Raw genomic sequence first — 12,258 nt, forward strand, 5'->3', positions numbered from 1 at the left:
TTATACCGGGAAGTCTTATCCTAGACACATCTTCGATGTGAGGGGTTTAACATACTCATCTCGAGTATACCCGCAAACTAATGTGTTAAGGACAACTTGTTGAACCCGTGATTCTTCCCTCGTCAAGTTGTTTCGGTAGACTTGTTTCGATTCAGTTCTTTACATATTATTTTGATACATCTAACGTGTTGTTAATTTTTTTGGATGATTCCAACACTTGATTTAGTATACGATTCTAACAATTTCAGCGATTCGGTATTACAAGTACTTAAAATTTAGATAACATGTTTATTAAGGAGATTTGAATATACTTACGAGAATTTCGTAGGACAATGCATGATGAGTTGTGTTTACCTCAACTACAATTTTAACAAAAGTTTCTATTTCAATGTTGATCATATTAAAAAAAAAAATTAATTGAGATCTTAGTTCTAACATTTTTACCTGCTCCGAAGGGACCATATTTTGTAACTGAAATCCACGCTTCTACAACACCGACATATTCTTCCACACTAAATCGCATGATTAATTTATTACAATGTAATATCTTGATCTTACAATTTATTGAATGAAAGTATACTCACTAGTAGACATTGGATGAGATTAATTAGAAACATACAAGGTGTAGTAATAATGGTGTCTTAATAAACGACTAGATGCATAATGCCAGTGATATAAAGTAATGACATGACAAGTTAGAGAGAATGGTATACACTTTGGACAAGACACATTAAAGAGTGAGTGGAAGAAGCGAGACACATCAATAAAAGTGATATGAAAACTCAGCAAGACATATCAATGACACTGATTTAACGAGACAAAATGATGCATGAATAATAGTGATTCAAAGTAACAACATGGCACGTCAAAAACAGTGTTATACAGTTCGGACAAGACGCATCACCTAAGGAGTGAGTGTAAGAGACGAGATACATCAGTATAATGATTTGGAAATTTTAATGAAATATAATTTCATAGAAATCGAGTCCCTCTGTGCCAAAATAACCCAACTTCATTCTCGACATATACTTTATTTTCTACATCTTCTTCTTTTAATTAGTTTTACGGTTATGGTTGTTAGATTCACACTTATGAGAAAGATACAACAATAAAAAGAGATATGAAACGATACGTTCACATCCTAGTTCCACTTTACCAAAACATGCCATCTGGTTTCGCAACTGGAGATATTATTGTTAGAGCACTGCTCGGTCGAACTCACAAGCGTTGCTATCTCAAGCTTGTTTGTCAAGTTTAGTTGCCAAAACTATAAGTCTTGATTTCTAGTCTACTTATAGCAAAGTCTCAGATTAGGATAGAAAGTGTAGCTGAGCATTAGACTTCACGACGTTCATCGATTGAATACGAAGAACTACTAAGGGGAGCTTGTGAAACTTCATCAACAAAAGGTATATGGAGACTTGAACTCATCTATCACTCAAAAGTCTATTTACTCTATCTCCTATTTGATACAAAAGTCGTGTAGCTATATAGACTTCAATTATGCACATTTTATATTTAGAGCTGAGTTTAACTCGCTTACATATTTCTTGAAATATGTGTTGGTAAGCTTTTGCTTTAACCAAGTTCATCTTATATTCTTGACGAAAGTCAAAAGATGATCATGTGAAAATCGCCTTGTAACATCTCACATGATTTGTGTAAGACAGTCACTTGATGTAGACTCGGCATGTTCGTATTGATCATTCAATCACTTGAAAATTGGTTTGAAGCTAATAGTTTGTGTGAGACGACTATTGTCGTCTTTCGAGAATGTTTCAATGACCATCGTTGATTGACAAAATAATAGACTCACACCTTGCTTCAAGACTGCTATGACTTTTCTTTTTATAGGAACATAACTAAAAAAAAAGTTAATGAAGCCAAACAAAGTTACAACTGATTTTTTTTTTGTACATCATGTACACCTACACGCTGCATTGGAGAAGTAGGACTGAATATCATTGACATAATATGATTCACGTTTTCATAAAAATTTTGGTCTGAATAAAACAAAAGACGTCAAACAAAGTTTTCTGTAAATATTTTCGTAGAACTGATAGAAAATGAAAACTTCTCATAGAAGAAAAATATATGTTAAGGAGAACATACCATTTGCATCATATGGCCAAGCTAGAAATAATAGCAGCTGAAAGAGTAAATATCAAATGAACGACATGCCATAGAGAGAGTCATTTGGCATACCAAGCAAAAACAAACAACAGTTTGCTCTTAACCAATTGCACAAGTGTATACCAACACTAACTATTCGGGCACTGAAAATGAACTAAGTCTATTTGCAATGGTAATCCTATTAAAATATGCAAATACATTCTAGTGGATCTGTGTACATGAACTAAGTAACGACAAGTTAATTTCTGCAAGCCATAGTCTTACATCACAGCAGCATTACTACATTATGTGCATCATTATATTACTGACTTGAGCATGTATGGACAGAAGAATCATGCACAACAATTTATGGTGTTTGCATACATCAATACACCACTACAACTCTACAGTACCACCACAAAAATGTGTCGTTTTAAAAGAAATAAAATTACACAATTCGCGCCATCCAATTTGCTAAATCAAAATTAAGTTATATTTGCAGCAACCAACTTCAGTTAGTTGTGTCTGCGTGGTCTTTGACATAGCCACATACAGAGCTCATAAGGTAAAGTCTGAGATGGTTATTAATGTTGTATAAGTTTATACATCGTTCATTAGGTTTACCCCAACATTTAACAGGGATGATAAACATATCATATTCAGTCCAGAAGACATACTTAACAAACAATAAATTAAGCAATATGTATACATATCATCATCAAATAGATTAAGAACTTGTATGCACCTAAATAGATCGCTTAATGATGCCTAAGATCATATAATTTTGGAGATACGTGACATATTTTCATAAGAACCCCCTCAAACGACAGTCATTACAACTTAATGTTTTCTAAGATCACATGTATTCCAGATTCCTACTCGGTTTCCCATTCCCGTTAATTCACCTAAATCAAAGCAGATGAAGAAAAAAAAAAAACTGAAATACAAATTCCAAATCAAACCCAAACTTTCAGTCTGACAGGTTAAGAAACACTTACCTTCTTTAACTTCTTCACCATCCGTTGGGGTGATTTTGTGTTTCAGTTGATGTAATTTTTTTCCCTTTGAATCGACATTGATTAATGAGTTTAACAAATTTAGGGATTTTGTGTAGCTGAACAAATAAAGAATTTAATTCCCCATATGTTGTTTATCTAAATCAATCTATGAACTTTCTCTCTGTTCGTTAAAGAATGATTTTGGTGTTAACGGAGAAGAGATTCGATTTGGGAATTTTGGTCGATTTGTGTTTCTGTTGGATCGATAAATTTTTAGAAAAAAAAACCTAGAACACGTATTTACCCTTCAGTTTGGTGTAATTCACCAGAATCTTCAACCGAAATGGAAAATACACGGAGGGTATTCGCGTCATTTTGTGTACTAAAAAAAAAGAGGGTCGTACCAAACAATGACCTCTTTTCTTTGTATTAGTATATAAGATAAGATGAATGGGACCAAGGACAAATTAAGAACTCATATTAAAAATATGACTATAATAATTGCTTTTCTTAATCTTATTGGATAACGATTATTACATGAAACTAGTTGAAAGCCTAACAAGCTAAGCTCCAACGACGTACTACTACATTAATTGAACAGGTCGTGCTAGCCTACCAGCGAGCCTCATGAGGAACCAACCAAGGGAGCCGAAGCGTATAGAGAGGTTGATTATGTCGCAAGGGGATAAGCTAACTCTACATCCCATATCAAATTCTGCAATACCGTGCCATCATGGACTCGAACCTGTGACCTTGTGAAGCGCATCGTCTTTTGAGGAACGAGAATGACCAACTGATTAGTAGGATAATTTATTGGGCCAATTTTGTAAAATATCATAGCTTTATTTTATCATAGCCCAGCCCAACCACCGTGAAGCTAAAGTAAACTTCTGAGTATATATTTTCTTCTCTCTCACGATTTCTTTCAGTTCTTCTTCACTTGTTTCCTCTACATCTCTCTCCTTCTCTCTAGCTCTCATCATGGCGACTGCAATGGTTGAAGACAGCTCCTTCGAAGATGATCAACTAGCTTCAATGTCCACTGATGATATTGTTAGGAACTCTAGACTGCTCGACACCGAAATTCGTATCCTCAAGGTTCTAGATTCATTTCAAAGAAAACAAAAAACAAATTTAATTATTTATTTATTTTTGTGGGAAAATTAACGATTTTTTTGTTTGGTGTTGGTAATGAAGGAAGAATTGCAAAGAACAAATATGGAATTAGAATCATTTAAAGATAAGATTAAAGAGAATCAAGAGAAGATCAAGCTTAATAAACAGTTACCTTACTTAGTCGGTAACATCGTGGAGGTATACAAATTCAAATCTCTCTCATTCTTAGAGTTTGTTTAAATTGTTTAGCTAAGTAGATGGATTTACTTTGGTTTTATTTGTATACCTAGAATTTTATTTAGAAAACCCTAGATTTTGGGTTTTTTTTTTTTTTTTTTATGTTAGAGAAGTGTGTAAATGTCTTTTTTACTTAGATATTGGAAATGAATCCCGAGGAAGATGCTGAGGAAGATGGTGCTAATGTTGATCTCGATTCACAAAGGAAGGGAAAATGTGTTGTACTGAAAACATCTACCCGTCAGGTAAAAAAGTGATTTCATTTTTGTTTGTTGTGTATATGATGTACCCCTGATTGGTTTATTTGTATTGGGAACTCTCTGTTATGTGTAGCTTCTTAGGATGATTTGTGTAGTAATTTGGAGTGATTTTATGAATTATCAAGAGACTGTGATAATTGGGAATCATATGTGCAGAATTGCGGATATGTGTGATTAGGGTTTCAAGGGGTATCCTTTTACAAATGGATGAGGTTTGAATTTATGAGTCAGATATGGTGTCTGAATTAATGATTTGTAGTTGTTAACACTTTATTTATTGGTTAGAGTGTTCATCCTAGTTATTTAGGTTTTCTGTAAATATAGTGTAACAGTGATTGAGCTGAAGGAATGAAAATGGATTTGATATCACTTCGTAATCTTTTAATTTCATCTAATCCTCTATGATCCATCATTGTTACATGTTGCACTTTCCAGACTGTTCACACAGGACACACCAGGACTTTATCTTTTTTCCTATGATTCCTCTTCTAAGAGGCTTCAACATCGGTGTTATATTTCTTATTGAGCTGTTCGTTTTTATTGCAGACAATCTTTCTACCTGTTATTGGTCTAGTGGATCCTGATAAGCTAAAACCTGGGGATTTGGTTGGTGTTAACAAAGACAGTTACTTGATCTTGGACACTCTTCCATCGGAATATGATTCACGTGTAAAGGCAATGGAAGTTGATGAAAAGCCAACCGAGGATTACAATGATATCGGAGGGTTGGAGAAGCAGGTGCATTTCTTCTTCCAAAACACGAGTGCGTACACTTTTTTGAAGTGTTGAACTCTTTTGTTCATGGGGCATCCTGGTTTTTTTTATTTTGTTGCAGATTCAAGAACTTGTGGAGGCTATTGTTCTTCCTATGACGCACAAAGAGAGGTTCCAGAAATTAGGAGTTCGCCCACCCAAAGGAGTGCTCTTATACGGACCTCCTGGAACGGGGAAAACATTAATGGCTCGAGCTTGTGCAGCACAGACTAATGCCACTTTTTTGAAGCTAGCAGGCCCACAACTTGTTCAGGTTTTCCTTCAATCCTTGAAGAATTCCTTAACCCCTGTTTGTTACTGAACAGTTGAATTTGCATAAGTGATATTGCATGCTGAATGTATTCAGATGTTCATTGGAGACGGAGCAAAGCTTGTTCGTGATGCCTTTCAGCTTGCAAAGGAGAAGTCTCCCTGCATCATCTTTATAGATGAAATCGACGCAATTGGTACCAAAAGATTTGACAGGTATGCAGAGCCTCCTCCCTCTCTCTCTACCCTCACTTTCCTAGCCCATCCTCATTGAGTAGCCGAGATACGCTGATAATGGCAGAGATCACCATGAGCATCAGAGATATCTGATAGACATCTTGTAACTGGGTTCTTAAAGACTTTAGGCTCACCCCAGACATGTGGTTCTGGGGTGAAAATTAGAACTCCCTACGGTGAGATTCAGAAATTGTTGCATAATGGAAGTTGCTATACGTTTGAATGGAGTAAACATATTCATATTTAAGTTGTTCTGTTATGTCTTCCATACCCTTATTTTGCTTGTGGCAAATGGTTGAAAACATAAATTTTGGACATTTTTTCAGCACTATATTTGTGTGTATATTACATAGCAGCCATGTCATTGCAGTGAAGTCAGTGGAGATAGGGAAGTGCAAAGGACTATGTTGGAGTTGCTGAATCAGCTTGATGGTTTCAGCAGTGATGACCGTATAAAAGTCAGTATCTTATCTTATCTTATACGCAGTAATATCAGTTGGTAGGATTCTTCTGCGAGATACACAGTATAATGTTTCAGATGCTCTATCACGCAGAGTGCGTCTAGATACTTAGTCAAATATCTAGACGCAGAGTGGTCAAAGTTTATTTTTAAAATCCGTTTCTTCGTATGTACATTACTCAAATATATGTCATGGTTAACTGCAGGTGATAGCAGCAACAAACCGAGCTGACATCCTGGATCCTGCCCTCATGCGTTCAGGTCGTTTAGATCGAAAAATTGAGTTTCCACATCCCACTGAAGAAGCTAGAGCTCGAATATTGCAGGTAATTTAAACTGTTCGTACTTTATATTCTCTATTCTGCTACTCACTCAGTTTGTTTATGCTGATAATTCTGATTGAATTGCAGATCCATTCAAGAAAAATGAATGTAAACCCAGATGTCAATTTTGAGGAGTTGGCTCGTTCAACAGATGATTTCAACGGAGCGCAGCTGAAAGCCGTCTGTGTGGAGGCTGGTATGCTGGCTCTGCGTCGAGATGCAACTGAGGTACGTAAAGGGCCTTGCCCTAGTTTTTGTTTCTATGTCCTAAACCTAAGGTTTAAGCCTCACAACTACTCCAAAGCTAAAGCTATACGTAGAAAAACAGCAATTATGACTGGTAATTTTGGATTCACACATATTCAAATAACTCGTATAATAGAAACATCGAGAACCTTCCAGATGAGGGAAAGATAGAATGATATAACTATATTCGACACTAGATCATGCACAAAAAATGTTCACACCTGTGTGCTGCACGAGATTTAAGGTTTGTCTTTTAGGAATAGGTGTCAGTTAGCCCTGATAGCACCACAAGGTATAAGCTTTTGATAATAAAGTAGTTGTATATGTTCTCTCTCTGCTATTCTTCCATTAGTACTATATAGAAAGAAGGAATTATTTAACTACAGTCAAACTCTAGATCATGCCCAGAAATTGTCCACTCCTCTTGGTAAATTATATGTGCTTCATGAGATTTTAAGGACTGTCATTTAGCAATATGTGTTAGTTACCCCTGATAGTACCTATAAATAATACAGTAGTTGTATATGTTCTCAGTTCTCACTCTACCATTCCTTCATTAGTACTCTATGATAAATACAATCATCGATCAGCAGTATGAGTGCTGCAATTGGGAAAAGATTAGCTGACACTTGTTTATGTTTGAATTCCAGGTGATCCATGAAGACTTTAACGAAGGTATTATTCAAGTTCAAGCGAAGAAGAAAGCCAGTCTTAATTATTATGCATAATTTGAGTTTGTATTACCGTTTGTATTACTAGACGCATGGCACAATCTTCCAGTATCATCAACCACTTTTTGTGTGCTTATTTTTTTTTCTTTCTTAGTTTAAGTTTATATTCTGCAGTGAATTCTAGAGCATCATTGGTTCATGGTTCAAATTTACTATTATAAACAGTCAAAAGCTCGTTTGGTTTTACCATTTTATAGAACTAATCTCAACTAACATCAAAAGGAAGGTTGAAACAGCTGGATTCATATTTTTGATCCCAATATGTGAGAAACATATCAACAGTATGTTCAGGGAAAACAGATCACACATGAGAGACTTGAGATTTTAGACATGTTTTGGGAAATAGACTGTCTACATAACTATCGTGGGGGGGGTCAACACTCAACAGGCATCGTGTTTTGCTGAACTTTTCCATCTTCTCACTGTCTTTGCTTAACTTCCATCTTCTCACTGGCATATAAATCCAATGTGAACATCCGTAACAGGCACCTAAAAAATTCCAAAAGCTCTCAAAGGGTCGTCTACAAAATCTGTGAAGTTACAGATTCGATTTATGGAATTCTGAGAATGCAGAGATGAGGGAATATGGGATTGCGATCCTAGTTTTGGGTTGAGGGCAAGCCTCTCAAGAACGTCTATGATTGGACCACGGGAAATAGGGATAGCTTCATCCGTATGAGAGTAACCACTGCATCTTGTTGATGTTACATTGACAAGAGCTTTGGTCTTCAATTTGGCGGCATCAATAATACCACCTACTGGGTAAGGTCATGGTCAGGCTCTTCGATACAATTAGCCTTGGGCATCTTAGGAAGGTCGTGATCGATTCAGATGAAAGCATTACCAACAACAACTGAAGGTGGCACATATTTACTGCAACGGTTTCAATATGTACCGTTAACTTTTTTAGTGCCCACGTTGATTTTGAAGCTGTGCCGATTCATCTGATCAATTATGTTCTAGTCAATAGTGAAAAGGACACCAACACAATGCAGTACTTATTCGCAAAAAGCGGTATATCTATGACCTGACAATCCAAAAGGAATGCAGAACCAACGAGAATAGAAGGAAACAAAACTGTACGATGTCAAGTTCTAAGTATACTCCAATGATAATAATGGCAAATATAGTTTTACCAGAAATACCTGCAGTTATACTCGACGTTACATTTATTTAGTAGTAAGACATTGTACTTCATTGAAGATACTACAATTGATCAACATTCGACGAACAAACTATGAATTCGATCTTTGGATTTCTAGATCGTCCGTTCTAAACCTGATTTTGAAGATACAAATTTCAATTTTTGGTTTTAAGTTTCTTCACAATCATCACATTGCAGTGAGCATGATGCGCACAATAATCACTTACACTTCCCAAAACAGCCCTATGAAAGAAAAAAAAAAGAAAAAAAAGATCAAAACTCAACGACAATAAAAGAAATAACTCTCCATCTGGCAAGCGACAATAGCAACATTTAACGAGTAAAATGAATAGATCTTGAACCTTTTCAATGCTCCATAACCATGGCTACCCACAACCAAAACTGTTGCATGATGTCTTTCTACAGCATCACAAAGAACATTTCTAGCATCGCCTTCGACCACATCTACTGTGATCTCCTTAACCTACACATGAATTCATGAAGTTAGATTCATTTCCCGCTGTCTCAACGGTTAAGTTACCGATCTATGTGATATATGTAAAATTGACTATTACCGCTTTCCCAATGACCTCCTTAGCTTTCTCTACAATCCTAGTCGCTGCCCTTTTCAAATCCATCTCGACAAACGGCAAAACTTCCGCAGCTCCTGCGACAACGGCTATCCACATTAGCAATCAGAAACACTCACACACAGAAACAACAAAGTTAGCTTAACATACATTTCAAATACGATTTACACGAGGAAACAATATTTTTGGGAGGAAGGTTTTACCAGGTCCAGCAAGTCCAATGACGGAAGCTGGGGCAGGTTTCGAATGAACAATTACGAGTTTATAAGGTTGTTGTTCTTCAGAGAAGGAAGCGAAAAAACGATCAATAGTCCATTGAAGTGCGTAAAAACTATGTTCACTATCATCGATTCCGACCATCATAACCGGTTTCTCTGCTGCCATTCTGTGATAAATGCTTTAGCCTCAACTATCTGTTTGTGTGTGTCTCTGTCTCTCTACCCTGTAGAACTATAGAGAACCAATTCTGAGGCACTAGTTAGTTAACCAAATTGTCATATACTGGCAATAAACAGTTAGTATAGAACTACTTCATCTCTATGTGTGCCACGCGTCTCACTAAACTCACCATTAAACTTCTGAAACTATGGGGTTAGTTATTTTTAGTTGGTCCTTTTGAAAGGGTCATTTTCTAGAGTTCTAGAAAGTCGGGCACAAAAAACTCTTGGGAGTTCAATATTTCAGTGGTAACTGGATTAGACTTAAGCTTGAGGTGCCTTAGTCGTATAATACTGGAAGAACATGTCCTGCATTTACAACTGAACAGATTACCTACTCGAAACAACGTAATTAAACGAGTTTATCTCATGTTCTTCTATTTGTGGAGTCTGCCTTGGACAAGAGGAGAATGCTAGTCACATCTTCCTACATGGCAGCAATGTATGGAACAGTTGGGTCTGGGCTAGACCCTGTAAGATAATTTCTTATATGATAATTATCTCTATTGGGTCCATGTGAGAATCTGGTTATATTTATGATATTACTAAATATCTAATCCATGGTTTATATAAGGAGTTAGTATCCTATTTATGTTCTTCCTTGATGGACGGTCGAGATCTAATGTCTAATACTAAAATCCTAGGAACTTGGCCATCTCTCTACCAATAAAAGAGACACAATAACCATCAATGTTGTGTCTAAGGAATTACTCATTACGACCAAGGTGAAGAGAGAGAAACCATGACCTCCACAAGGTATTACCGTTGCTCCAAGTTGATCGATCACAGACTAAGGATTAGCACTATAAGGTATTTCACTCTTTTTGATGCAAATCTGCAATGGAGAAGGGAATCGAACCTACGAGAGGAGAAGCAAAGATTTTATGGAAGTTCATCATACCAGCACGTTTGGGTGTTATATGGATGGAGCAAAACCGAAGACTATTTTCTACCAAGAGTTCAATGAGGATCAAGTGGCTAAAAGAAATAGGTCTCTAATTTGTTTTTCATGGGTGAAAATAATTCACCCCGAAGTTAAATCAAATATTCTTCAGCTCTAAACCTTCTAGGTCACACTAACTATTACAAAGGACCATGGGAAATATTGGACTCTGCCCCGTCATGACGTAGGAATTCAAGTTTCTTCATGTTCTCTAAAACTAAACCTCTGAGAATTGATCTTACTAGCTTTCATCAATCAGTTCTTCTTCTTGTGATTATCTTTAGCAGTTACATCATCTACAAACCTATTTACTACCTATTTCTATATTCATCCGACAATCTTTATCCATCAAGAATTATCCCAACAAGAAAATCCACAAGAAATATTTCAACAAGCTCAAAATTAAAAGCATACATTTCATTAAACATTACTTAAAAAGGTTCCAAACTAGCATTCGTCATTGCATCTCAAATTTGCTTTCTAGCTATTACATTTCCGGTTGTTCAAAACAATGTTTTGATAGTCCTACACAATATAACCTGAGTAATCCTTTCCAAATCACTTACCATTTCAAACACCATATCCAACACCAAAATACTATTGCAAATTCAAACATTACTATTTCAAACAAGAAAAACTTTCTTAACAGCACCACCTATTCACAACATCTAGACAATAAAACACATTCAACAAAAGCCGATCAAAAAAAGAGGAAGACAAGGAACTTGTTCACCAGCAGTAGCATCAAAATTCAGAAGACCAGGAGTAAGCATCGAGAAAGCCATCTTACAAAAAACTTGTTGATCATCTTCAAACTTTTCTCAAAGTCTGAAGACTTGGATGCTTTCAACACCCAAAAAGAGAACTCTAAAAGTCCTCTACATCGTAACTCCAGCCTTCATCCTCTTCATATTGTGCACTGTAACTGCTGCCTGATGAAGCAGAAGAAGTGTCACCATCTCCTGAAGAGGTACTCTCATCACTATCTTCCTCCTCATCATCTTCATCACTGGTAGTATCCGGAAGCTCTTTACCATCATCACTGGATTCTTTTCCACGAGTGGTTCTGGGAAATATCCTTGAAGGGGCTCTCTCATCATCACTGGGTTCTCCTTCTCGCATGGTTCTGGCAAAGACTTTTGGATTGGCACGCTCATAATCAAACCGCCTATGCAGTTTCCAATCAAAGTACCTCTCCGTCCTCTTCATGTCCTCTGCAACATCAGAATCCTCTTCACTGGTGTTTACTTCCTCCAATGGCTACTCAAATCCACCATCATTGCCTTCCTCTGAATCACTCTCAGTTGCACTGCCATAATTTGGACCTTTCTGGTGCTTCAAAGATCTCTCTTCTTCTTTCCAATCAACTCGTGCAAGATGTTTCGGCACCCAAGAAGCAAA

The 12,258-nt window shown here is 36.5% G+C and overlaps 2 protein-coding genes across 2 annotated transcripts; one reads left to right on the top strand and one right to left on the bottom strand.

The window, feature by feature from the left end:
• Positions 1 to 4,033: 4,033 nt before the first annotated feature.
• Positions 4,034 to 7,932, top strand: LOC113318458 (26S proteasome regulatory subunit 6A homolog). The gene is made up of 10 exons (XM_026566620.1): positions 4,034 to 4,208; positions 4,308 to 4,424; positions 4,601 to 4,708; positions 5,270 to 5,461; positions 5,559 to 5,750; positions 5,844 to 5,962; positions 6,354 to 6,441; positions 6,650 to 6,769; positions 6,854 to 6,994; positions 7,663 to 7,932. Exons 1-10 carry the CDS (start codon positions 4,092 to 4,094, stop codon positions 7,738 to 7,740), a joined length of 1,272 nt encoding a protein of 423 aa, XP_026422405.1. The 5' UTR covers positions 4,034 to 4,091; the 3' UTR covers positions 7,741 to 7,932.
• Positions 7,933 to 8,720: 788 nt separating this feature from the next.
• LOC113319685 (universal stress protein PHOS34-like) lies at positions 8,721 to 9,947 on the bottom strand. The gene is made up of 4 exons (XM_026567924.1): positions 9,681 to 9,947; positions 9,463 to 9,554; positions 9,250 to 9,371; positions 8,721 to 9,130 (listed from the first exon to the last, which is right to left on the bottom strand). Exons 1-4 carry the CDS (start codon positions 9,859 to 9,861, stop codon positions 9,043 to 9,045), a joined length of 483 nt encoding a protein of 160 aa, XP_026423709.1. The 5' UTR covers positions 9,862 to 9,947; the 3' UTR covers positions 8,721 to 9,042.
• Positions 9,948 to 12,258: the final 2,311 nt, after the last annotated feature.

This window comes from Papaver somniferum, chromosome 10, assembly GCF_003573695.1.
Source record: "Papaver somniferum cultivar HN1 chromosome 10, ASM357369v1, whole genome shotgun sequence".
Lineage (NCBI taxonomy): Eukaryota > Viridiplantae > Streptophyta > Magnoliopsida > Ranunculales > Papaveraceae > Papaver > Papaver somniferum.

Coding starts and splice junctions, on each gene's coding strand:
- LOC113318458 (XM_026566620.1), top strand. CDS start 4,092: ATGGCGACTGCAATGGTTGAAGACAGCTCCTTCGAAGATGATCAACTA. Junction 5,462..5,558: donor TCGGAGGGTTGGAGAAGCAG/GTGCATTTCTTC, acceptor ATTTTGTTGCAG/ATTCAAGAACTTGTGGAGGC. Junction 6,442..6,649: donor GCAGTGATGACCGTATAAAA/GTCAGTATCTTA, acceptor GGTTAACTGCAG/GTGATAGCAGCAACAAACCG.
- LOC113319685 (XM_026567924.1), bottom strand. CDS start 9,861: ATGGCAGCAGAGAAACCGGTTATGATGGTCGGAATCGATGATAGTGAA. Junction 9,555..9,680: donor CATTGGACTTGCTGGACCTG/GTAAAACCTTCC, acceptor CCGTTGTCGCAG/GAGCTGCGGAAGTTTTGCCG. Junction 9,372..9,462: donor AGGAGGTCATTGGGAAAGCG/GTAATAGTCAAT, acceptor ATTCATGTGTAG/GTTAAGGAGATCACAGTAGA.